Source organism: Lepidochelys olivacea (assembly GCF_965140295.1).
Source record: "Lepidochelys olivacea isolate rLepOli2 genome assembly, chromosome: 15".
In the NCBI taxonomy this organism is placed as follows: domain Eukaryota; kingdom Metazoa; phylum Chordata; order Testudines; family Cheloniidae; genus Lepidochelys; species Lepidochelys olivacea.
Window position 1 is genome coordinate 32,005,689 of NC_140425.1, and position 24,640 is coordinate 32,030,328.

The following is a 24,640-nucleotide window of genomic DNA, read 5'->3' on the forward strand; positions in this document are numbered from 1 at the left end:
GATATTCTGATGAAAGAAGCCAAGTGACCTAATATACTAACTGCTGTAGTGCTACTGGGTTCCTAGTTTGTCTCCAGATAAAATAAATTCTGGAAGGGACTCATTTTTAGAACTGTTTTATTAATGCTTCACTTACAAATGTTTTAAGTCATATTTCTGATCCTGCATAGAGATTTTATAGAATGTGGGAAGCGACTGTGAAATTGAGTTGAAATAATCACTGAGTCCCTAATCCCATGAACACTTATACATGTGTTTAACTTCACTCACATGAGTTTTCCCCAATTGATTTCAACGTAAGCACGTACGTAAGTATTTGCAAGAATGGGTTTAATAGCCTACATCATTACTAAACCTACCTTCTGTCTATTTGCTTTTGCTGCATTTGCTTCCAGATCTGTATCTTCATCTGATGCAACACTGTCATAATCGGGCTGGTCGTTATCCTGACTCTCACTACTATGCTGGCTGTTAATAGCTTTCAATATCAGTTCCACATTTTCTATAAACAAAAATGAGTTAAATTTAGGATTTGTATGCAGAATTGGTTTATGTTGTTTAATAATATCAGAAGAGAACTTCAAGCAGACTAAAAGAAAACATGAGGAGAAATGTTAGGACAAAAAAAATCTTGTTTCTAAACAGAAAAAGAAAAATATTAAGTTAGCGCCATCTAGTGTGACTGGATTATCATTGCCTAGAAAAGCCAAATCTACAGTAGCAGTGAAAGATTGATTCTGCAGTCTTCAATTTTATTCCTTTCACCTCCTTGAAGTATTGAGGCAACTTCAACTAACTAAGGAGAATTAAGGTTTACGAGCTAACTTAAACACTTCACACAGTGAAGAAAATAAGGTACAAAATAGAATGAGATTGCCAACACGTATTCATCGCCATATACATATACAATCAGTTGGGTAATTCAGGGAAACTGTATAATAAAATACGATCTTTTGGCATCTCTTTAGAGAGAATATTTTTGTGTTTAAACGTTTACTTCATATCTCCAGTGTTGGAACAACAGTTGTGTGTTACTTTTTGATTGCGGTTTTAAATGGTTGTACTCCTTGAGATCAGCAAACTTCAGATATGCTCAAACAGCACAGAAAGTGAGCATTTGCAGGCAACCTAACACTCAGCAAGTTCTAAGGCATGTTCAAGTACAGCAGAGTCCCAGATTTAGACAAGCAGCCATAACCCTGTAACACTGGCATTTTCCTGATTACCAGTCAAATGAATGTTGGGGATATAGTTATAGAACTTCTGGTCTCCAAAGACGAAGGAAGCCACCTAGAGAATTCCACAGAATGCTGTTCTATTCCATCAGAAAGGACACTTCTGGGTTGTGTACATGTCTCAAGTCCATTTTGTTAGAAATATCACCCTTAATATTCAAGTCTTCTATAATTAAGCATTACTCTTGAGCTCAAATGTGCTGTCATCAGCAAACACTACTGGTCTCTTTACATCCATCAAATCATACACCCATCGTTTTATAGCAATGACTTTAATCTGTTTACTCATTTCAAAAAATGACCAAGTCATATGAGGTACTTCTGGATAATGCTGTGGTATCACTGAAATTACAGGTATACTAATTCAAGTACAGAAGATTAGACAATTAGCCAAAAACATATTCACCTTTAGAGCCAGTGACAGGATTCCCTTGTTGTCTTCGCTTGGCATCACTTAGAATGTCTATAACTAGTGTAGCAAATTCATGGGCATTAAACCGAGCTAGTTTCTGTCTTCCCTAAAACATAGAACAAGATGCAAAAAGTCACATACGGTACCATTTATGGACATAGCAATTTCTTGGCAAAACACATACGTAGTAACAGCATTTGTGCACCATAATTAAAGCTGTTTGTATTTATATTATAAGCCCATTCTCAGGGTTTTAAAAAAGTCACACAAACATTTGTTTTAATAAAAACTGCATACAAAGGTGACTACCTAGAAGCAATATTAGTGTGTTTACAATAGTTAACTTTTTGTATTAAACATTAATATAGTACCTTATCTTAACATACACTGGTTGCAAAAAAAAAAAAAAAAACAACAACAAACCCTGAAGGGTCCCCATCTGCTTAATCACACTTCTGTATGTATTTATTTTACTTCACACATGCACGCTACAAGTAACACACAAGATTACTGTAACAGAAAGATTAGGGAAACAGTGCCTCTATTTTTCCCTACTTTGTTTCATTCAGTTTCATCATTTTCCCTGTATGGTAAATTGATTAGTCAGTTTCCCCTGCTTTGTGAAAGATTCAAATAAGTGAGAGGAATATGTTAAAAAAAAAAACTTAGGGAAATGTAACTAAAACAAAAAACTCAGGGCAGATGTAATGTGAAACTATTGTAAACTCTTAAGTGGAGTGTCCCTTTCCCCCCAGTTTATTAATGTAATCACCTGAACTACGTTAATAACATGCTTTTTTAACACTTGCAAACAAGATAACTTACCTGATTCCGTGTTGAAGAATACTCAGGATTTACAGGAAGAAAAGGGACAAGCGTTGTCTCAGTCACCAGTGTACTGTGATTCTGAGTAGCAAGCCAAACTGTTTATAGAGAAAACAGAGCCAGTGTCAGAGTAGCTTCACCCCATGAAACATCTACTCATTGAACTAGGTCAGGAGATCACAGGTTCAACACTAAGGGTAATTAGAGTCAAAGGAACTGCTTTTTCTGAGAGTTCTCCACTCAGTAAAATAATGAGGAAAACATGTTTTATACCCCAATATAAAACTGAACACTCATTACATGTAGTAGAAACTAAGTACCAATCAACTCCTAAACACAGAAGTTACTTCACCCATAGCATTTCCTTGCACTAGCACCTTGAGTGTAACAGTATTTCAAGTTTTAACTACATATAGATTCCAGAAAGCCTTATTCACCTGCATCCGTTTCCCGCCTGTCAACTTCATCATATACGTCCATGGCAAGTTCTTCAAATAAGTGGTTACTTAGCTAAAAACAACAGTGAAGTGATTAAGGATTAGGTAACAATAAATCAACCCCCCAAAATCTCTTATGCTGCAGAAAGCACATGTGCATGCCTGTACTTTTGCAGTCCAGGAAGCAAGCTGACTGACTGCCAGAGTGAAGCTGTTCAATCTCTAAAGTAGCTTCAGAGCCTGCTGGGTGCTTGATCTAGACTAGTGCTTCTCATATTATAGATTGGGACCCCAAAGTGGGTCACAACTCCATTTTAATGGGGTTGCCAGGGCTGGCATTAGACTTGCTGGGGCCCGGGGCTGGACCCCCACCGCCTGGCGCTGAAGCCGAAGCCCGAGGGCTTCAGCCCTGGGTGGCGGAGCTCAGGTTACAGGTGCCCCCACTGGGGCTGAAACCCTTTGGCTTTGCTGCCCTTTCTATCCCTGGCAGGGCTCAGGCTTCAGTCACCCCTCCTGGGGTCATATAGTAATTTTTGCTGTCAGAAGGGGATCGCGGTGCAATGAAGTTTGAGAACTCCTGCTCTAGACAGATCAGCCCTGTTCTACAACCAGTCAGTACAGATAAAGGAAAACTGACTTTTTTTCCTGATCTCATGAGAGTTCAGCCCTTCCAATAATAAACATATTGGGGGAGGAGAGAGGGAGGTATTTCTATGATTAAGTGAGCAGAGCAGGCTTAAGTAGTGATTACTTGTTCCAGAATTTATTCCTAATGTGAACAGTTCAAGAGAGATGCTTATGTTAGGAAGGAGAGACCCGATAAGGGATCTGAGATTGTGTAAACCCAGGTGTCAGGGTTATTCTAGTATTTTTAATTCAGATAGAGGGATCGTGGGACTTCACAGTGGCCAGTAATATAAATTGCTAATTAAAAACTGTAAAAATGCATGAGTGAATGCAGCCCTACTTCCTTCCCCCAATACAAGACAAAGAAGCAGTGTAAACTTAACACCTTTCCTGGGATCTGACTTCATTTACAAAGAAACTAAGAAATCCCAGCCCAAATCACCCTACTTTCCAAGGCATGGCTGCTCCTAGGCCTCCTCCCAGGACTGTTTGGCCCAAGACCTTCTCTAGCCAAAGTGTTACTCCCAACCTTATGTCCAGGGTGGAGTTAACAACAGCTACAATGAGTCATCAAGAGTACATCTACATTTACTTGTAGGGTTGTAATGCCTGCTAACGGAGTGGGTTTAAAAGTGGAGATAGGGTTCAATTTTGGAGGGTCTGTGTTTGGCTGAAATTTTTTTTCTTATACTGCATTTTATTCTCCAGACTTATTGCCCAGTTTAGTCAGAAGTTTTACTGCCATCACTACAATCTTTGCAGAACACACCACATTGCTGCATAAGAGGATGATACAAAAGTCATCCTTCCCCAACTTACTTTCATCCCCAGAAGCAAAGTCAGAAAGAAATAGTTGAAAATTCTCTCTTTGGAGGGAACACTGATGGTATTATAGAGCAGGCCCAATAGATTCTCAACCAGTCTTAAGCAGGAAATTGCTTTGGGAAGTATTTTAAAAAAAGATACTAGATGAACCAGTATTAAAGGCAATTGTATCAGGCAAACACTAGTACAGCTATTCTTACTTCTCAAAAAGTTAAAGGCAAATAAAACAACATTTGAGCATGCAGTGTATGTATGGAACACATGAAGGCATGAGATAATATAAAATTAAAGGTCATTAGTTTGAGATAACATTATTAATGAGAGGCAGAATCACAGAGATCTTTCTTGCAGTTCTTTCTAACCACAAATAAACTTCATCTCCCATCCACCAGCAAATATTGACGTTTTTATTTCCCCCTCATGCCTTTTTCGGCCTCCTTCGAATGTATTAGTTAATATGGAAGTGATATTTGTATAGGCAGGAACTACTGAAAACCACACTGCATTATAGTCAGTAACAACTTGGGAGATGAAATACAGAAGTTTGCCATGTTACTAAGACTACATGTGGAATAGCACAGGTTAAGTAGATGCTTTACTTACAGACTGAAGCTTCTTCTTAGCTGCTTTTGCCAATTCAGACAAATCTAGACTGCTATGAAAACAAGAAGTGATCACTATATCTACAACAATGAAGAGGTCAGTATGAACAGCAATTCTTTATTGCTTAGTTTCTCCATAAAAAGTCAGTTCACTTTCATTTGACACTTCTTGGAATGTTACAAAGACTACACATTTTTTCAAACTCTAAGGGCTTGTTTACACATGAAAATTAATCCAGAATAAGGCAGAGTGTAAATTTAAGGCCGATTAACCATTCCTGATTTTCTCCATGTGCAGATGCTCTTATTCTGGAGAGTGCATCCACACATGGATTTAGATCAGAATGTAGAAAAGCCCTAAGAGTTTAACTTACATTTCAGGTACATGTATGCAATGTTGTACCTATGTTGGTCCCAGGATACTACAGAGACAAGGTGGGTGTGATATCTTTTATAGGACCAACTTCTGTTAGTAAGAGAGACAAGCTTTTGAGCTACGCAAAGCCCTTCTTCGGGTCTGGGAAAGGCACTCCGAGCATCACAACTAAATACAAGATGGAACAGATAGTTTAGCATAAGTACTTTGCACATATTCTCAGGCAGTGTTTCTCAACCTTTTTGATACCAGGCACCAGCTTGCTCCTTCCTAAATTGTGTCAGGGAGATCTCAGGGACTGGTTGTTGAGAAACACTGTTCTAAGTGATCACTCAAGGTGAAGTGGTCTGTTACCACACCTGTAGTCATAGGACAAAAAAAGGCGGGGGAGGGGGCTAGTGGGTTACAGATTGTTATAAGCAGCCATAAATCCAGTGTTTCTTTTAAAACATGATTCAGTGTCTAGCAAAGTTATGAATTTAAGGTCCCAGGCTCCTCTTTTGAGAGCATTGTGCAGGTTTCCTTTGAGAATGCAGATTGACAGGTCAGATACAGAGGGTTTGCTTTGTGACAATTTTTCACCCACAGGTGATAGGGTGTTTTCATCTTTTATCTTTTTCTGTGAGAGTTCATTTGAGAGCATAGTGATTGTCTGGTTTCCCCACATAGCTGTGATTGGCGCATTTAGTGCACTGGATGAGGTACATCACATGTTGAGATAGGCATGTGTAGGATCCATGGATCTTGAAAGGTGTGTTGTAGGAGGACGCTGATCATTGTAGCAATGAAGCTATTGGATGCAGGTTTTGCATCTATTGTTCTGGCAAGGCCTGGTGCTGCTCTGAGTTGGTGTGTCTGGGTCTGTGGGGAGCCTGCATCCAATGATGAGGTTGGAGAGGTTGAGGGGTTGCTTGAAGGTCAGAAGAAGGGGTTCAAGAAACATTTCTTTCAAGATAGGGTCCCCATCAAGTGTGGGTTGTACTTCTTTGATGATACCCTGTAGGGGTTCCAGTGTGGGGTTGAAGGTGACAACTAGGGGTGTGTGGTTGGAGGGGGTTTTGTTTTATTTCTGTATTGAAACGGGTTCTCTTGGGATGTTTGGGCGGCCCGTTGCATGATGCGATTTACTTCTCTGGTAGATCATCCTTGTTTAGTGAAGATGGTTTTGAGTGTGTTAAGGTGTATATCCCGGACTGTGATATCTGAGTGCCTGGCTGTAGGGAACAGATTTTTTGGGGTGATTATTATGAAGGTAGGTATGGTTGTCCTTGGGTTTCTTGTACATAGTTGTTCCAGGACACACAGAATGAAGTGGCTATTAAAATTCCAAATGGCACTCCTGCACATCTAAAGAGGCAGAATGTGTTATAGGACACTGAAATGCTCCTAGAGGGAAGTTTAAAAATAAATACTCTTCTGACCATGCCCTAAAAACAATGTCCCGTCAACTAATGAACGGCTGTAATAAACCCACAAGTATTATTTTACTTGATTAGTGGTAAAGGTGCGTACCACCAGGTGGATAAATGTGTTAAAGCACGAAGGCCTCATCTCAAAGTCACCCACAAGATGTATTGTATTGACTAACTATGAAGCAATCCTCTGCTATTAGCTTCCTGTCTCAAGACTGACACACGAATTGCAAACTTTGTGGTTAGAACAAAAACAGAACTTAATGTGGAAACCCCAGACCCAGAAAGTCAAATTGTGAGCCCACTGTATATTACTGGGTGTAATCCCCTCAACACAAACACAAAATCCTTTCAGTAGAACTTCAAAGAACTTTGTGAAGGAAAGACTCAAATAAGGTAGTTTGATAGAAGGCTCTGGGTAAGTTCCTGCAAGCAATTATCTTAGATGAGGATAAAGAGGAAGAAATGCCCAATGGAGAGGGCACTATACAGCAATGAGAGACTCAAGTTCTACTGCAGGCCGTATGACCTGATATGTGATCTTGAACAAATCACTTCACCTCTTTGCACCTCAGTTTCACCCTATGTAAAATGGGGCTTATGATAGGGAAATTTCTTACAAATAGTTTCCTTTCTGCTAGCAGTATCTCCCACAATTCTTTATGTCTGGGCTGCTCTCCTTTCTCTGTAGCTCATGGAAGCGAATCAGAGTTTTGGAGCCACACAGCCCTGCCCCCCTCAGCTTGCTTCCAGATGAGTTATTTCCAAGCTGTAAAACTTGCATAACATCAACAAAAAATAAATATAACAGAGATAATGAACTATGTACATTAGACCAAAGAAGATTGTTGTATGGTAATGATTCCACTTAATATCTGATCTTCAGCTCATGAGGCATCCAGGATGGATACAATTGTGGGAAATGCTGCTAGCGGAAAGAAAATTATTGGTAAGAAATTTCCCGCTCTGCAGTCCAGCGTCTCCCACAATTTCAGATGTCTGGGAAGAATGTGACAGAAAAGGTCAGAAAAAGGAAAACGGTATCCATCCCCATCTATGATATTTGCTCAAAGGGCAAAATAATTTCTGGTTCACCGCCTGCTGCACCTTCCTGCCAAAGGAGGCCTCTGCAGAGGACAGGAAGTCCAGCTAATAGTGCTCAGTGAAGATGGGAGCATTTGACCAGCATTACAATTTTCTGCTGTGAAGGAACTAACTCTTTCTGCCCATGAGGTCGCCAGGAATCACATGGAGCATGCTCTAACATTCTGGAACTGGAATCTCCGATGCTTTTTTCGCTTCCACAATGCAGTCTAATCCCCTACCAATAGAGATATGAAAGCTCTGAGTCCTTGCATGGAAGGATACAAACATGGCACCTGATCTCCTTGTGGACTCTGTTTAAGGCAAATTTTCAGAGCCCTTCTGACATCTAAAGGTGTGCCACCTCTCCGTGGTGGGATGCTGTGGCCTTGGACAGAATAAAGGTGGAACCATCTCTTGGGAACCGTGGAAAGAAGAGTTCACCTTCGGGACCAATGATTCTCGAATTCTGAGCAGCACCTTGTCCTCCTGAAACATGCAGCAAAGTTCCTGCATACAGAGCATTGCCAGCTCCAATGCTTGCCTGGTGGACATGATGGCCATCCAAAACAAGTTTAATGCTGACACTGACATCAGTTGTTTGAAGGGTTTGTGAGGACTCTCAGTCCAAGTGGCAAGTCCCACTTGGGGAAAAAGAGTTCTAACTGCCAGATTAGCTAACTGCACTTCCCTAAGGAATCTGGCTATCTGGGGGTTCTTTGCCAGAGAACCTGTGGATCCTGAAAACATCACACTACTAAGGGCAGACACCTGAGAAATAATTGTGTTGGGCTGGAGACCTTTGGCAAAAACTTCTTGGAGAAAACCAAAATAGCCATAATTCCTGGACTTCTTGGGTTTGCTTCATGTTCCTGGCACCAAATGCAAAACTTGGTTCAGACAGAGGAGTATGGTTTCAAGGTTAATACTCTTGAAAGAAGTGTTCTGATGACTTTGGAGGACAGACTCAATGATACTAGTGCTTCCCTTTCAATAGCAAGGCTGTTTGATACAGCTAGTTCAGGTCCAAATAAAGCAGAAGGATCTTATGGGAGGATGTCCTGTTCCATTGGGAGCTGTAGCAGCAGTCCTAATTTCAGCCCTAACAAGTCCCAAAACCAGGATCTCCTCATTCCATGTGTATTTAATCAATATTATTGTTGCCCGTTCTCATTTTATTTTCTTGACCATCTTCCTTAATAATGGGAAGCGTGGAAATGCATAGAGCAGACCCTTTAGCCATCAGTGCAACAGGGCATTTGTTCCCATGGATATGGGGTCCACTTCCCTGGTACGGTGCTCTAGTCTCTTCACATTCACATGGTTCACAAATAAGTTGGTTGATGGCAGGCCGAATGATCATACGATTAACTGTAAGACATCCTAATTCAGGCCCCACTTGTTCATCTTGCGCCTGCTGAGCCAGTCCGCCTTCTGGTTCAGGTCTCTCTTTATGTGAGCTGCCTTGAGGGAGAGGAGAGATTGCTCCACCCACTGCGTGATTTGCTTTGCTTCAGCATGTAGTGCTGGGCTTCTTGATCCCCCTTGATTGTTCTTGTACGTGACCGTGATCCTATTGGACGTGCTTCCCCTCTAGGCTGAACTAGATCCTTTGTAGGGTCAGCTTGAGCATTTTTGGTTCTAGAAGGTTTATGGTGTGGGTTCTTTCCTCCAGGTTCCAATGCCATAAGCTATTTGAGACCCCAGATGTGCTCCCCAGCCCTCCAGGCTGGTATTGGTTATGAAGATCAGGGGATCTGGAAAACATATGGGCATGCCCTTTGCAGACACTGCTCTGGGCTGACCACCATGTGCCGGAACTCTCTCTTGATTTTTCGTAAGTTCTGGGGAGTGGTCCCGTACCTTAAAGTGAAGCCTTGAAGTCACTGGATCTGTGATTGCGCCCATGGAGTGATCCCTATGCAGGAGGCCTAGCAGTTGAAGACTCAGTGCAATCAGGGCCTACTGCAGCTCCAAAACAATGGGAGGAGGTCTTGAATTTTCTGGAACCTCTAGAGATAGAGATATCCTTGCTACTGAGGCCTCTATGTCCACACCCAAGTGAGTTATTTGGTTGGATGCAATCAAAGAGGGTTGTTTTTCTGATGTTGATAAAGCCATGCACTTGCAAGACATTCAAGGTCAGGGATGTAGCTGTGTGCGCTGGGGAAGGAGCTCTAATTAAGATGGCATCCAGGAAGGGGTACAGGTGGCTCTCCTGTGACCTGAACCTGGCTGTGACTACTACCCACATCTTCGTAAAGACCTGAGGACAAGCTAAATTGGGAAGGAGGGAGGGTATTTATGAGCCCTATTCCTACGGTGCTCAGGACCCTTTTAGGACTCGGGGTTGGGGGGGGGGGAGAGCAAGAAGAGATCTGTGACTCCCACAAGCCTGCCCTCTGTTTTCCAGAGGTCCCTTGGAACTTAATCCCTGAGTTGGCTGACTAGGGTCCTCCTCATCCACGGAGCCTCTCCCTGTTCTGCAGAGACTCCTGGTCAATTTTTCCAAGGTTGTAGTTGCAGCTGTTCCAGTGAGATGGGGATCCCACATGCCTCTCCGACTCATAGCCCCGTGACCTAATGTGTGGGAAGGAAGACTGGGCACAACTCAATGTCTGTCGAGCCTGGGAGGGCAGTATCACAGATGGAGCACCTTTTGGATTTCATCTGGTGTTTTTCAGGCTGTTGTGCCATACCTCAAAGGTTCAGAGGAGGAAGCAGGCAAGTACTGCATCTGAGGCTCTGGAGGCATTCCAACACCTGGCTAAAAAACTGGCTCGGGGGGGGGGGAGGAGGGGGGGAGAGTGAGGAGGGGAAATCATTGCTCACCACTGTGCCAGATTTTGTCAAAAAAGTCACCCTTAGGCAGATGTGAAGGCAGGAGCTGTAAAAACCGTACACATACTGCCATGGAGACAGAGAAAGGAAGGTAACAAAAACTGAGGGGGTGTAACCACTCAGCTCCAAAACTCCACCTCAGGGAGCTGCAGAGAGAGGAAAGCAGCCCACGTGTCCAGAATGTGAGATGCTGGGCTGCAGAAACTCACCGTGCTCTGTAAAGTGCTTTGAGAGTTATGGATGAGGAGTCCCACATAAAAGCTAAGTATTACTATTGATGGAAAAAGACCCTACTGCACCATAAAGTATTGAACAAAACTATACTCATCATCTGTATATCTAACTGAAGATTAACTGGTTTTAATTGAAGTTTTTTTAAACTTTGTTCATTCATTAATGTGTTTGCAAAGTAACTGAAGTCTGTCATTTACTTACAGCCGTCTTATTTCCAATTGCACAGCAATAAAAGAAAAATATATGGACTTTGTTATGATATGTTAACACTTTATATTTCTTTTAAACAAACATGACCTTTACATTCCTAACTTCTTACCACTAGTACAGCCAACACTACAAAGAAGTTTACTAGAAAATACACCATTTTCCTGCAAATATAAAAGTCTTACAGTGCTGTATCAGGATACAAGTTCAGGAGTAATTACGGATATCAATCAAGTTTGCTTTCCAACATTACTTGTGCATTTTCTTTCACATACCTAACTAAATGATAAATTTCACATCCTTTTACTTTTCTTGTTTTCCTCAAATTCTAAAGTACTAAAGCAGAAAAGCTCATATGATGGACCAAATGTGTCAAAAAAGGAATAAACACAGTGTAGTGACAAGAGTTGAAATATTTCAAAAGAAAATACAAACAATTAAAGAACTAATTATTTGATATTCATTCAAATACATGCTATTCAATCAGCAATCTTACCTGTCTGCCATTTGAGGTATAATAAAGTGTTGTCCATTTTTGTGATCTGAAATCGAGTTAAGCTAAATGTTAAAATATTTAGGATGTGTTTCAAACACCACTGCTACTGGCCTACATTTTTCAGTTTTATTAGACTATATAACATGCTTGTTTGGCTACTAGACTGTTTAAAGTCACAGACCTTAGCTCTGCAAGCTGCAGAAAGGGAATCTGCATTTAGCAGATGCAGGATGATTGGCCTCCCCACATTAGGTTCCCTCCTAATCCCCAACAGAGTGTCTTAAACCCTGAAGCAGAAGGCTTCCTCCAAAATTTGTTAGCATTAACTAACAATGCTAGATAGTCTAGTTATCCATGTAAATATCCAATCCTTTTGTGACATATACTAAGACTCGGACCTCAATGACATCCTGTGATAAGAAGTTCCACAGTTTAATTATGTGTTGTTTGAAAAAGTATCTTTTTGCCATGTTTTGATTTCACTAAACGTCCCTTGCTTTTGGATTGTAAGACAGAGAATAGAAGCTCAAAATCTACTTTCTTCAGACCATTCATTATTTTATATGCCTTCATCATGTCTCCTCTTATTCATCTCCTTTCTAAAGTAAACAATCCCAATCTCTGTGATTTTTTTTCCTTGCCCCTAATAATTTGTCACCCTTCACTGAGCACCCTCTAATCCTGCAACATCCATTTTGAAATGGGGTGACCAGTACCACAGAATATAGGTGAGGCACACCATTTATTTATATAAAGGCATTATTTTTTCCATGTTATTCTCCATCCCATTCCTCATGTATCCTTAGATCACATTTTTTGACCGCAGGTTGAGCGGAGGTCTTCACTGAGCTGTCTACAATGACACTCTGGTCCCTTTCCTGAGTTGATAGTTAATTTAGAGCTGTGAAAGGCGTATGAGTAGTTTAAGTTTTTCATACTAACGTGCATTATTTTGTGTTCATCAACACTGAACTTTATTTGCCAGTGTGTTGCCCATTCATGTAGATGGTGGGGCCCTTCTGAAGTTCTTTAGTTCTTTCTGGACTTGACTAACCTAAAAAACCGTGTCATCTGAAAATTTTGCTACCTCACTGTTCACCCACTTATCCGGATTGTTAATATATTGAACACCACTGGACCCAGCACAGAACTGGGAGACATCCTTGTAACCTCTTGCCATGATGAAAACAGACCATTTATTCCTTCTCGGTCTCCTGTCTCTTAGCCAGCTGTGGGAACATGCTGCATCTCACTCCATGAGTAGTTTCTTTCATAGCCTTTGGTGGCTCTTATGCAGATTCTGTCACTTAATCACCCAGTGCCTTGTGACCCTATAACCCTACCAGTCAGAGCATGGGGTATTGGAGACAGAATATATGTTTTGTCATAACAAAAAGGGAATTTTAGTTTACCATTTTGTCTACCAACACAAAAAGTTAATTCAAAATTTTAATTCTACCATCTCTAATTTAAGCCACTAACATTTCCTTTGCTGTTCTATGATTTCATGCCTATTTTTAAAAGGCTTGATAATTTTTAAAAAATGATCTAATGGGGCTAGGGTTATCAATAACATGGGTGTCATTCTTTTTAGTTTGTATATTCAAATAATCACTATTTGAAAAACACTTTGATATAGTTTTTTTGTACTCACCTGGTTTCCTGCCACAGAGATAGAACGCTAGTCTGTCAGTAAGTTCATACTGTATCTCTATAAGGCGCTCTGCCAATTCATGGTGCCCTCCTTGTCTATTAGACAAGAAACAGAAAATGGCATTCATTTATGCTTCACTGGCTATAAAATGTAAAGGTTCAAAAATTGCTCAGAAAAGATTAAATTTAGCATCGTGAATATAACATCAGATCACTTCTACATTTTCAATTTAGTATGTGTTTGAGTTTTTTCCAAAGGGTGTCAGAATCACAAGATTCAGAGTAACAGCCGTGTTAGTCTGTATTCTCAAAAAGAAAAGGAGTACTTGTGGCACCTTAGAGACTAACCAATTTATTTGAAAGCTTATGCTCAAATAAATTGGTTAGTCTCTAAGGTGCCACAAGTACTCCTTTTCTTTTTGAGAATCACAAGAGACTCTTCAGAAGAAAATACTAAAAGGGAATTAGACTTTCCTCATCCGTTCAAAATGAGTTGCTGAGTACTCTGGAATACCTTTGCTTATCTACCTACTAGAGAAGCTGATTAACAATTTATCCAAAACAGGCAGAATAGTCTTTTCTGAGCAGTTTTTGAGATGGTAAACCAACCATGTCCAGTTTAGTATTGGAACAACAGCAGTGGCAACAACTCTGATACATGGTATCCGATTCCCACAGAAGACTTGTTCTGTCCTCAGTGTCTCCTGTGACGGGACAAGGCCAGATGGCTATAGAAAAGTAGTGGGAGATAGATATATTAGCTCCAGGCTAAACAAATCCCTTGTACCAGGATAAGTGAAATGGCAGCTGCTCCAGGTCAATTAAGACACCAGGGACCAATTAAGAACTTTCCAGAAGGCAGGGAGAATGCTAGGTTGATTGGGACACCTGAAGCCAATCAGGGGCTGGCTGAAACTAGTTAAAAGCCTCCCATTTAGTCAGGTGGGTGTGCATGTCAGGAGCAGTGGGAGGAAGTTGCGCTGTTGGAGAGGCTGAGCAGTACACACCATATCAGGCACCCTGACGTAAGGGTGAAGTGGAGCTTGAGGAAGTGAGGGTTGCTGTGGGGGAAGTAGCCCAGGGAATTGTACATGTCATGTTTCTAAAAGGTCAGCTACCATAGCTGATACTATTAGGGTCCCTGGGCTGGAGCCTGGAGTGAGGGTGGACCCGGGCTCCCCCCGCCTTTGCCCCCTGATTAATCACTGAGACTGGGAGACAACAGAGACTGTGCAAGGAAGGATAACTTCTCCTCACCTCCCTCGCTGGCTTATGATGAAAATGGCTCAGTAGACTGTGACCCTTGTCTCTAGGGAGAGAAGGGTTACATGGAGGGTCACAGTGAGCCTCTGAGGCTAGTGAAATCTGCCAGGAAACGCGGGACTCATGGAGGCAAGGACAGAGCTTTGTCATGCTCCTTATACACCATTTCCAAACCAATAAATAAATCCAAGCACTGAGACTACACGACTTCTGAATCTTGCTGCTACTGGAATGGTTCTGAATACAGCCTTTGCTTGGTAGCTTGTCTGTAATTTTATATACACAATGCATGTTCAGTCTTGCTACAGTAATACAAATAAATAATGTATTATCTGAGACCTGGTTACTTAGATGTCCATCTTCCTTTGCCATATTGCTGCACTTGAAATCATACAGGCACTCATGCCGCTGGAGCTCCCTTGACGCAAAAGAGAGGAAGCTGCCTGCAGTATGTTCTTTGCTAGGGAATTTGGAATGGAGTCCCCACCGGTCCGAGAGAGCCATTTAGCTGGTAGGGTAAAGCCCTTTTGAGTCCCTGCAAGGCCAATCTGTTCTCTTAGACATTTGAAAAGAAATGGATTGAAGACTGGAGATATTTTATTTGTTCTGTGTGCATTTACTTTATCCTGGGAAAAGCACTCATTTGAGGTTTAACTGTGAAATTAAATGTCCATCAGGATACCCAGAGAACCTGGGAAAGGTGATCATTTACGATTTTATTTAAAAAAAAATCGAGACAAAAAAATCAAAACATCCAAACCATTTACCTTGCATAGTCCACTGGAGTCTTTCCACTGGAGTCTTGTGTGCCAGGATCAGCACCATAGACTGCCAACAACTCTGCCTGTAAGATCTGTCCTGCTTTGGCAGCAACATGAAGCGGGGTGTTTCCTTTCTCCTACAAAGTCATTAAAAACCACACATGCTCATGTTCAATCGGCAGGTCTGAATACGTGACTGATATAAAATGTATGTCAGCTGAAACCAACATAAATATAATGACAGACTAAGAATTGATCTAACACCAAGCTAATAAAAAAGATTTTCATACAGGATGAAAAAAGTTGGCCTGAGCTCCTAGAGAGAGTAATCTCAAGCATGTCTCCAGATTCCCTGTCCTCACACTGGAATGGAGTTGCTGAAAAACAAAAAAGACTGTCTGTTAAAAGTCTGGATATACAAGGACAATGAGTCAAAGTCATCTTCACTGTATTAGGAACAGATATTAAAAAAACTAGCTATAGCCTATGAATATTTTACTTTCCAACAGTTTCTAGTAAGATGGATCAGTTAACTTGAGGCCTGTGGTTCTCTAACATCCACACAACTTCTATTAGTGCCAATCAGACACTGTTGAAAAATACTTCCCTTCAAGGTTAAGTTTGAATGCTTAATACATTTATATACACAAAAATGCAGTACCATGGAGATACTAGTTATTTTTCATTTATAATCCAAGTAACTCAAGTCTACTCAGATATCAGCCTTACAGTATCTGGTGACACTTGCAAGCTGTTTTGTTCCAGCCCACAAACTGCAAGAAAGCAATACTTACCTTACTAAGGTCCTTGGCAGTGACACTATCATCTTCTCGGCATGGCAAGCGATGAACAAATGCTAACATTTGATATTTAGCTCTAATGAATTCCGCTTTGTTGGGACTGTAAGAAGAAACCAAAGCAGAGGAGTTGCAAAATAAATGTTGGCTTTGTATAAATAAAATAATTAAAGCACATAGCATATTTCAATGCAGAATGCCAGCAGATTTGACAGAGTGAGGCACTGGGAACTAGTCCCACCCGGTACACAGTTCAGTCCGGGTTTTAATTCTCCACCGAGGGGCGCGGTTATTGAAAGGTGCGTCAGTTTCACCACTAGCACTCATTATTTTGTCTCCCGCGCCCCAGGGAAATGTTTTGATAAAAATGAAAATGTAATTTTCTTCAACCAAAAAAATTGTCTTTTTGGGAGGGGGCGGAGGGGCTGGGGTTTGTAGAAAAACTGAAAATACTTCAGTTTTCAGACAACAACCCTTAGAGTTCTGGCAAAAATTGAGACTTTTGGTGAAAATTTCCGAACAACTCTAAAAGCAATAAAGTTATTTCACTATTTTCAGTTATCCTGGTTATAAGCTGAAGACCTGTCCTGACATATTATGAAAACCCTCAACTTCTATTGATTTCACTGAAAGCTGCTGGTGCTCAGCACCTCTCAGGATCAACAACTTAAACAAATATACACAGTCAGATAAGAAACTACGCTTTTAAAACTAATTAGCTGAAAGAAAGAAGATTTTCTTTTCTTCTGAAAGAAAATACTGATAAAGAAATGGAGAAGATGACATTTGTGGCATGTAAGAGAAGATTAAAAAAAATCAATACCCAACAATTGGGACCACACATGATACATTAATACTATTGATGCACATGATGCAAGACAATGAAAAGATCTCTTCACTAAAGCTTTTGTTTCAAAGACTATGCTGAAACGAGTGATCTTCAAGGATACTTCAGAGAATATTTAACATCTCTGCTTGAGCATATATCAGGTGTTAAGTCAGTGAATAAAGGAGATTGGGTTTTGTCAGATTTATTCACATCAGCAATACTCTTCAATGTCCTTGATAAGACTTGATACAAGATCAGGTTTTTACTCATCTGTTGCTTCCTCTCTCACAACTAGTCAAAATAGGTACATTTTTACAAAGGGGCTCCTGAGGAGAGACAGAATTTTATAAACACTCTACTTACTGCACTTTATCCTGTGGGTTAGCTTTGCGCCTTCCGCTCATAACAGATGCAGGGTCCAGCAAAGAATGTTCCCATATGGAATTAGCACCATTATTATACAGTGTTTCAACCATCTGAAACCCAAAATGTGTGCAACAGGCATTAAATATTTTACTACTACCTACAGAGGCAGAGCTGCTCACAGATGATATTTCCCAAGTGGAGAGCATTTTTATGCTACTCCAGAAAGTTGCCAAGGAAAAGAAGTTTTTTGGACTTTTTTTTATTAACATTAAAAGGCAGCTGGTGTCAAACCTTATTTTGCTAAAAAGAGGATTAGGATGTTCTTTTGTCTACACTTTCCATTATAAATTTTGGATTGTACATGTCCCAAAGCCCAGTTAGCTTGCTGCAGCTCTTCTTGTTTTCAGTAAGAGCCTCCCCCTCAATTTGCGTTCAAGAAGAGATTCATCATGTATGTTTACCTATCCTATTCATTTTATTGTTGTATGGCACCTGGAATACCTTGGGATGGGCCTTAAAAATAAGTAGTTTCACAGATTATATTGCAAGCAGGGAAGGCAGCATTTATTTACCGGAAGGTAGACCACTAATGCTGCTTTAAATTGCATCAGTATAAGTAGATCCACAGCTTTACATCTGGGGACTGAAGACTTTATTCTCCCAAAGAGACCCATACTCAGCCATGAAGGAGAGATGGGCAGAATTTCTGGGGAGATCAGTCAACCAGTTACATTCCATGAAACTGGCACATTATCCACTTGCCTTCCCCTCCCCAGGTTCTTTCTTTTGCTGTAGAAATATAGGTTAAGAGGCACCGGGCTGTCTCCTCAGACCTCCCTTTTGTGTAGGAACTGAAAGCATGGGTGGCTTCTCCCCACTTTGGCTGGGCGTGATCTTTTTTAGGGTGTGCAGGTGAGAAGTATGGCATGGTTTCTCCACAGCTGCGGATCTTCAGCTGCCTGTCTCAAGAAGAGTGTTCTCTTCTGTACTTATGAAGTAGCACCAGAGCACAGAGCAGAGAGGTAGTTTGCATTTTGGGGTGGGGAAAGGGAGACAAATCAGATACATACAATCTAAACTTATTTTTAAAATAAAATAGAATTTGCCTGAATCTTAACCGAACCCTCACTTTTTTTTTTTTTTAAGTTTCATACACATTTACATAGTGAAAGTGTTAGAATACAGATACGCTACAAAGTAACATCTCACTTTTTAAGTTATTCATCTAGAAGCCTTTGGTTTGTGGTTTTTGTTTTTTAGAAAAGCATGGACAGGCTCACACAGAGGTAAATGAAAATGGTAACACACTTGCATGTTTATGTGCCCTAGATGGAATGTTGGATCTATTCATGTGTGACCAGATTCCTGTACTGAGCAAGAATAGCTCCTTTAAGTTAACTAGGAGAAAGCCTTTGTTTTGGGAATAAATGTTCACAGGCACATATTTGTATACTCATCCGACAATCAGTGTTCATGCCAGTATATATTCTGACCTAGAACGGCTACAATATGCAAAACGCAAAGAAATGGAAAATCAGGCAATCTTTACTCATTGTTAACTGGACTGCAGATGCCAGTTATTATTGCTACAAGTGCAGATAGTCCACAAACTCTCACCCCACAAACACTACTGCTTGCTCTGCACTTAAAAGTTCGGTCGACATAGCTACGTGGGTCAGGGTGCGAAAAGCTGAATGATGTAGCCATGCTAATGTAGCCCCCAGTGTAGACACAACCATGTCAACGGAAGAATACTTCTGTCAACATAGCTACTACTGTTCAGGAAGGTGGTGTTCCTACATCAGTGGAAAAATCTCTTCCACCAGTGTAGGCTACATCTACAATACTGGGGTATGCCAGCATAGCTGTGGTGATGCAGCTATGCTAGTAGAATCTCCATAGCATAGACATACCCTCAAGTAAATTTAAGCTTTGAAAGAGCAAAGCAACTTTTCAAGAAGGCTTCATTAAAATAGCTATCAAAGGATCTTTTAGGCTTCCCAAAACAGAGGACATGTGAGAAAGAAGAAATGAAAGCAGAACGGGCAGGCGCTTAGAATTCGATTCTCCTAAGTAGCCACAGCAAGACCTCATCAGTAGCTCGGGGGGGTAGGGGGGGTTGTTACAACCTGACAACTTGAGTAGAAGTGGATTCACTGCAGTACTCTGGTTGGACAGACAGACAAAAGTTAACTCTCAAAACCAAGGGAATTTTAACTATATCTCAGGCCCTGAATTTGCCCTAAAAGTAAGTTTAAAATGTGGAGTTAACACTGACTTTAATAATCTATTACAGCAATGTAACAGAAACCAAGAAACCTATTTTAAGAAGAGCTTAATGAAGCAACTCTCCCCTCCAGAAAGTTTAGTAATTAGAATTCTCTAAGAATTCTCCGATTCTCATCGGAAAGCAATCCTCAGCTTTTACCTGCAGCAACGTTGGAGGCCATGGTGTGTGTTTAAGATGCCTCACTTGCGAGATATGACGTCCTAGACTCCGATGAACACTACAGCATTCATCACAAATCAGAATTCCCCTGTTTACTGATGCCCAACAGGGGTCTGGAAAAGAGAAGTATATTTATTATAATATGAGCAGCACCATCAGCCAGTGGTTAGGGCACAGGACTGGGAATCAGATGTCACGAGTTCTATTCCTGGATCTACTACCACTTACTTGCTATATGAACTTGGGCAAGTCACAAACTCCCTGGGCCTCAAGATGCTGGGGGAAATATGGGTCCTGTGGTTAGACACTGGACTAGGACTCAGGAGATCTGGGTTCTGTTTCAAGTTCTGACACTGACTTGCTGTGGGACCTTGAGGAAAAAACCCCACTTACTCTGAGCTGTTTCCCATCCTAAAATGAAGACAATACTTCCCTTCCTCAATAGGAGTGTTATGAGGCTAGATTTATTACAGGTCATGAGGTGTTCAGATACTACAGTGAGGAGTGCCATAGAAAAGCTTATAATTATTAATGCATCAGTTTTCCTGTCTGTAAAATAGGAATAATGATACATATCCCATCTTCGGGAAGGGCGTGGAAGTCTCTAAATGAAAAATACTATATAAACGATAAGTATTATTGTGTTATTGCTCACAGTTTTAAGTCCTGCCTTGTTAGATCTGCAGTGTGTTCTTATTTAATATACAAATAAGAGGCACTATTTTTGTAAGACAAAAGAGCAAGATATAGCTATGTTCATTTCAACATAAAAAAAAATAAATCACGTCACATTGACACAATTCCTTACAATGCTACTTCTACGCTAAGCCAGTAATCATCTAATGTTCTAGCACAGCATGTTATCATTAACAGTTCCCCATAATACGACTAAGTAAAAGACATCTAGGCAGGTCAATGAGATATATTCAGCGTTCTCTGGAATGATTTTGACCATCATGAGAAGTTACAATGCCATAGGGCAGGGGTCGGCAACCTATGGCACGCCGCTGGCCCCACTCACCCCGTTGCCGAACCCAGGCTGGAACCCCAGCAGGCAGCAGCGTGCCATTAAAAATCCTGCCCACCCCAGCCCACTCTTCTCCGCCACCCCCCGCGGGGGCAGGGTAAAGAAGCTTGGTCCTGTCTGCCGGCTGCTGCTGCAGGCATGCTAGATTCCTGCCCCTCCTCCTCTCCCTCCCTGCCACCAATCAGCTGATAGCCCTTGCAAGGGAAGGGGTGCTGCTCCGGGGAAGAGGCAGAAAAGAGGTGGGGACAGGGCCGTGGGGGTGGAATCGGGGCATATCCCCTCCAGCCCCCTGCCATGAGCCACTCTGGGCAGGGGGCGAGGAGCACCCCTACAACCCTAGCCCACACCCTGACTCTTGCACCCCCCACATTCCCACACCCAACCTGAGTACCAAATGGGAGCTCCTGCACCTCCACCCACCCATTCCCACCTGCACCCCTCACACCAAATGGGAGCTGCCCAGGTAAGTGCTCCACACCCAAACCTCCTGCCCCAATCCTGAGTCCCCTCCCTCATTCTAGCTCCTGGCCAGACCCTACACCCCAACCCCCAGCCTGTTCCTTCACCCCCAGCCCTGTGCTCAGTGCACTCCCACCCTCAGCTCAGTGCAGAGAGAGAGAGAAAGACAATGGGCTAGAACCAGGGAGAAGGTAGGTACCGACTCTCTGTGGGCCGGCAGCCAGCTGAGAGGGACCGGCAGCCAGCTGAGAGGGGCCAGCAGGAGCCGTGGATGGAATCCCAGACCGGCAGCAAGCTGAGTGGCAGCGGGCTGAGCACTCAGCCCCCTGCTGGTCTGGGGTCCCGGCCGCCAGCTCCGCTCAGCCCGCTGCTGGTCTGAGGTTCTGGCTGCTGGCTCCTTGCTAGCCGGGATCCCGGCCGCAGGCCCCGCTCAGCCTGCTGCTGGCCTAGGTGAACAGAACTCCAGACTGGCAGCGGGCTGAGAGGGACGGTGGTGTAAGATCAGCATTTTAATTTAATTTTAAATGAAGCTTCTTAAACATTTTGAAAACCTTGTTTACTTTACATACAATAGTTTAGTTATATAACTATATAGACTTATAGAGAGACCTTCTAAAAAATGTTTAAATGTATGACTGGCACATGAAACCTTAAATTAAAGTGAATAAATGAAGACTTGGCACACCACTTCTGAAAGGTTGCCAACCCCTGCCCTAGAGTATTATGCTGCCATTCTGGTACGTGAGAAAAACCAGACAAAAGTATATCACCGCAATCTTTACCCACATACTAAAGGTACAGGTCACTTGACTTCTTTAGAGACCATATTGGAATACAGTACAGGAGTTTCAATAACCCATTTCCAAATCTATAACCCTTACTTCTGAAGTTGCAATTCCTATTTTATAATTTATTATTGGCTTATGGTAGTGCCCTACTAAGTGCCAGGAACTTTCAAGTCAAACAAGAAACAATGGGCCCTGAGCCCCTGCCCTGAAGAGCTCACAAACTAACAGACAAACACACAGAGGTTAGGGGGAAATGGGAAATACACACTTTCTTTTTTACTGAATGTACATGTCACTCTCCTGAAGTGGATTATGTATTTTACATAACATCTTCAGGATCACATGAAACAAGCTGCAATTTAGCCTGAGGTCAGAGATGCCATTTGCTTTTAGTGGTAGCTCAAGCAAGATAAGTTTAGTAAGACCAATACAATTATTTACAGTTTAGCTAGTTTCACCACTAAAAATAAAGTGGTGTCAAGTTTTAAAGAAAGACTACACCCCAGGACATGTGCCAATGGGATTCTTCATTTACACCACTTTTTCTAGATTATGATGTTTAAACAAGGTGTTAGCAGCCGTGTTAGTCTGCATTCGCAAAAAGAAAAGGAGGACTTGTGGCACCTTAGAGACTAACCGATCTATTTGAGCATGAGCTTTCGTGAGCTACAGCTCACTGCATCGGATGCATACTGTGGAAACTGAAGAAGACATTATATACACACAGAAACCATGAAACAATACCTCCTCCCACCCCATTCTCCTGCTGGTAATAGCCCATCCAAAGTGACCACTCTCTTTACAATGTGTATGATAATCAAGGTGGGCCATTTCCAGCTATTACCAGCAGGAGAGTGAGTTTGTGTGTGTGGTTTTTGGAAAAAGGGGCGGGGGGTGAGAAAACCTGGATTTGTGCTGGAAATGGCCCACCTTGATTATCATGCACATTGTAAAGAGAGTGGTCACTTTGGATAAGCTATTACCAGCAGGAGAGTAAGTTTGTGGGGGGGGGGGGCGCGGAGGGTGAGAAAACCTGGATTTGTGCTGGAAATGGCCCAACTTGATCATCATACACATTGGAAGGAGAGTGATCACTTTAGATAAGCTATTACCAGCAGGAGAGTGGGGTGGGAGGAGGTATTGTTTCATGGTCTCTGTGTATATAATGTCTTCTGCAGTTTCCACAGCATGCATCCGATGCAGTGAGCTGTAGCTCACGAAAGCTCATGCTCAAATAGATCGGTTAGTCTCTAAGGTGCCACACGTCCTCCTTTTCTTTTTGCGGATGCAGACTAACCCGGCTCTGCTCCTCTGTAACTAGTTTAGGTTTCTCTCAAGTCTGGGGGATGTATTGCCAGAACGCCACCAACACTGTGCACTTCTACCATACCATCCATTCACCCCACAACTTCAAACTCACTGCAAACCTTGGGGAGTTAAGCCCGCCCGTACTCAAGAAGTAGAGAAGTATTATTATTCCCATTTCACGGGGGCACAGAGAGGGGAAGTGGCGCGCACCGGTCGAGCTAGCAGAAGCCCCAGCTGTGGATTTCTCGTTTGGCGACTTGGCCAGACGGCCCTTGCCCACGCGAGAAACGGTTTAACCCCATTCTCAGGCCCCAGGCTCCGGCCCCCGGCCCGACGCTCGGCTCCGGCCCGGCAGCTGTCACTGGCCCGAGCGCGCACGGCTCAGCCCCGCCGCCGCTTCTGCCCCGCGCTTCCTGTTGGCGCCGCGCAGCCAGGGCGGCTTTTCCGCTCGCAGCCCGGGGGGGGGCTGCCCCGGGGGGGGTTCCCCGGGGGGGGCGCCGGCCACGCAGCCCCCCCCGCCCCGGCCCGGCCGAGCTGCAGCGCGGGGGTCCCCGGAGCCGCCGGGCGGGCGAACGCGGGCCCCGGGGCAGGGCTGGGCCAGGACGCCGGGCTCCCTTGGGGAAGGCCCCGCCGCGAGAGTCCCAAGGGGGACCGGGCTCCCCGGGGCCGGCCGCGCCCCTCAGCCCCGCCCGCCCGCCCGCGCCTACCCGGAGCGCTGCAGTCCGCGCAGACCTCGCTGCTCCGCAGCCGCTTCGACATGTCGGCGCGGGCGGCGGCCGCCTCAGCCTCGGGCGGGGGCCGCTTCTTCCTGCCGCTCCAACGGGTCCCACGCCGGCGCCCCCGCCAGCCAGCAGGGGGCCGCACCGGGCCTGCGCCAGCGCCGCGGCTACGCCCCCAGCGCCACTCACCAAGCCCGGCGGCAGGCTGTCACGTGACAGGGAGGCCGCGGAGGCGGCGGCCGCCATCTTAGTTCCTGGCACGGACCGGGCTGTAGCGGGCTTGGAGACCATTTTAGCTCCTGGCAGAACCAGGCCCAACCCCAGAACCCGACGAGCCGTCCGTCCCATGTCTACTGGGAAAACCTTTTGTAGTGATAAACACCCATTTTTTCATGGTTTGTGTGTATAAAAACATCTGTTGTATTTTCCACAGTATGCATCTGATGAAGTGAGCTGTAGCTCACGAAAGCTCATGCTCAAATAAATTGGTTAGTCTCTAAGGTGCCACACATCCTCCTTTTCTTTTTGCGAATACAGACTAACACGGCCGTTACTCTGAAACACGTCTACTGTAACACTGGAGATACAAATTATAACCCATGCAGCCGC

At 43.1% G+C, this 24,640-nt stretch overlaps 1 protein-coding gene across 6 annotated transcripts in view; it reads right to left on the reverse strand.

Annotated features, from left to right (window-relative positions):
- Positions 1 to 24,640, reverse strand: part of GIT2 (GIT ArfGAP 2) — a 50,869-nt gene that overhangs the window by 25,270 nt on the left and 959 nt on the right. For 3 of the 6 annotated variants that reach the window (XM_084649358.1, XM_084649355.1, XM_084649353.1), the window contains exons 1-13: positions 24,020 to 24,165; positions 19,710 to 19,843; positions 17,279 to 17,391; positions 16,084 to 16,189; positions 15,580 to 15,666; positions 15,296 to 15,426; positions 13,267 to 13,361; positions 11,613 to 11,658; positions 4,965 to 5,016; positions 2,910 to 2,982; positions 2,473 to 2,570; positions 1,642 to 1,753; positions 360 to 502 (exon numbers count right to left, since the gene is read on the reverse strand). In XM_084649358.1, coding sequence (XP_084505484.1) covers positions 360 to 502; positions 1,642 to 1,753; positions 2,473 to 2,570; positions 2,910 to 2,982; positions 4,965 to 5,016; positions 11,613 to 11,658; positions 13,267 to 13,361; positions 15,296 to 15,426; positions 15,580 to 15,666; positions 16,084 to 16,189; positions 17,279 to 17,391; positions 19,710 to 19,843; positions 24,020 to 24,071 — 1,242 coding nt within the window. In that variant the 5' untranslated portion in view covers positions 24,072 to 24,165. Of the gene's footprint in view, positions 1 to 359; positions 503 to 1,641; positions 1,754 to 2,472; positions 2,571 to 2,909; positions 2,983 to 4,964; positions 5,017 to 11,612; positions 11,659 to 13,266; positions 13,362 to 15,295; positions 15,427 to 15,579; positions 15,667 to 16,083; positions 16,190 to 17,278; positions 17,392 to 19,709; positions 19,844 to 24,019; positions 24,166 to 24,640 lie in introns of those variants that run through there. The other 3 variants (XM_084649354.1, XM_084649356.1, XM_084649357.1) reach the window with 3 other exon arrangements.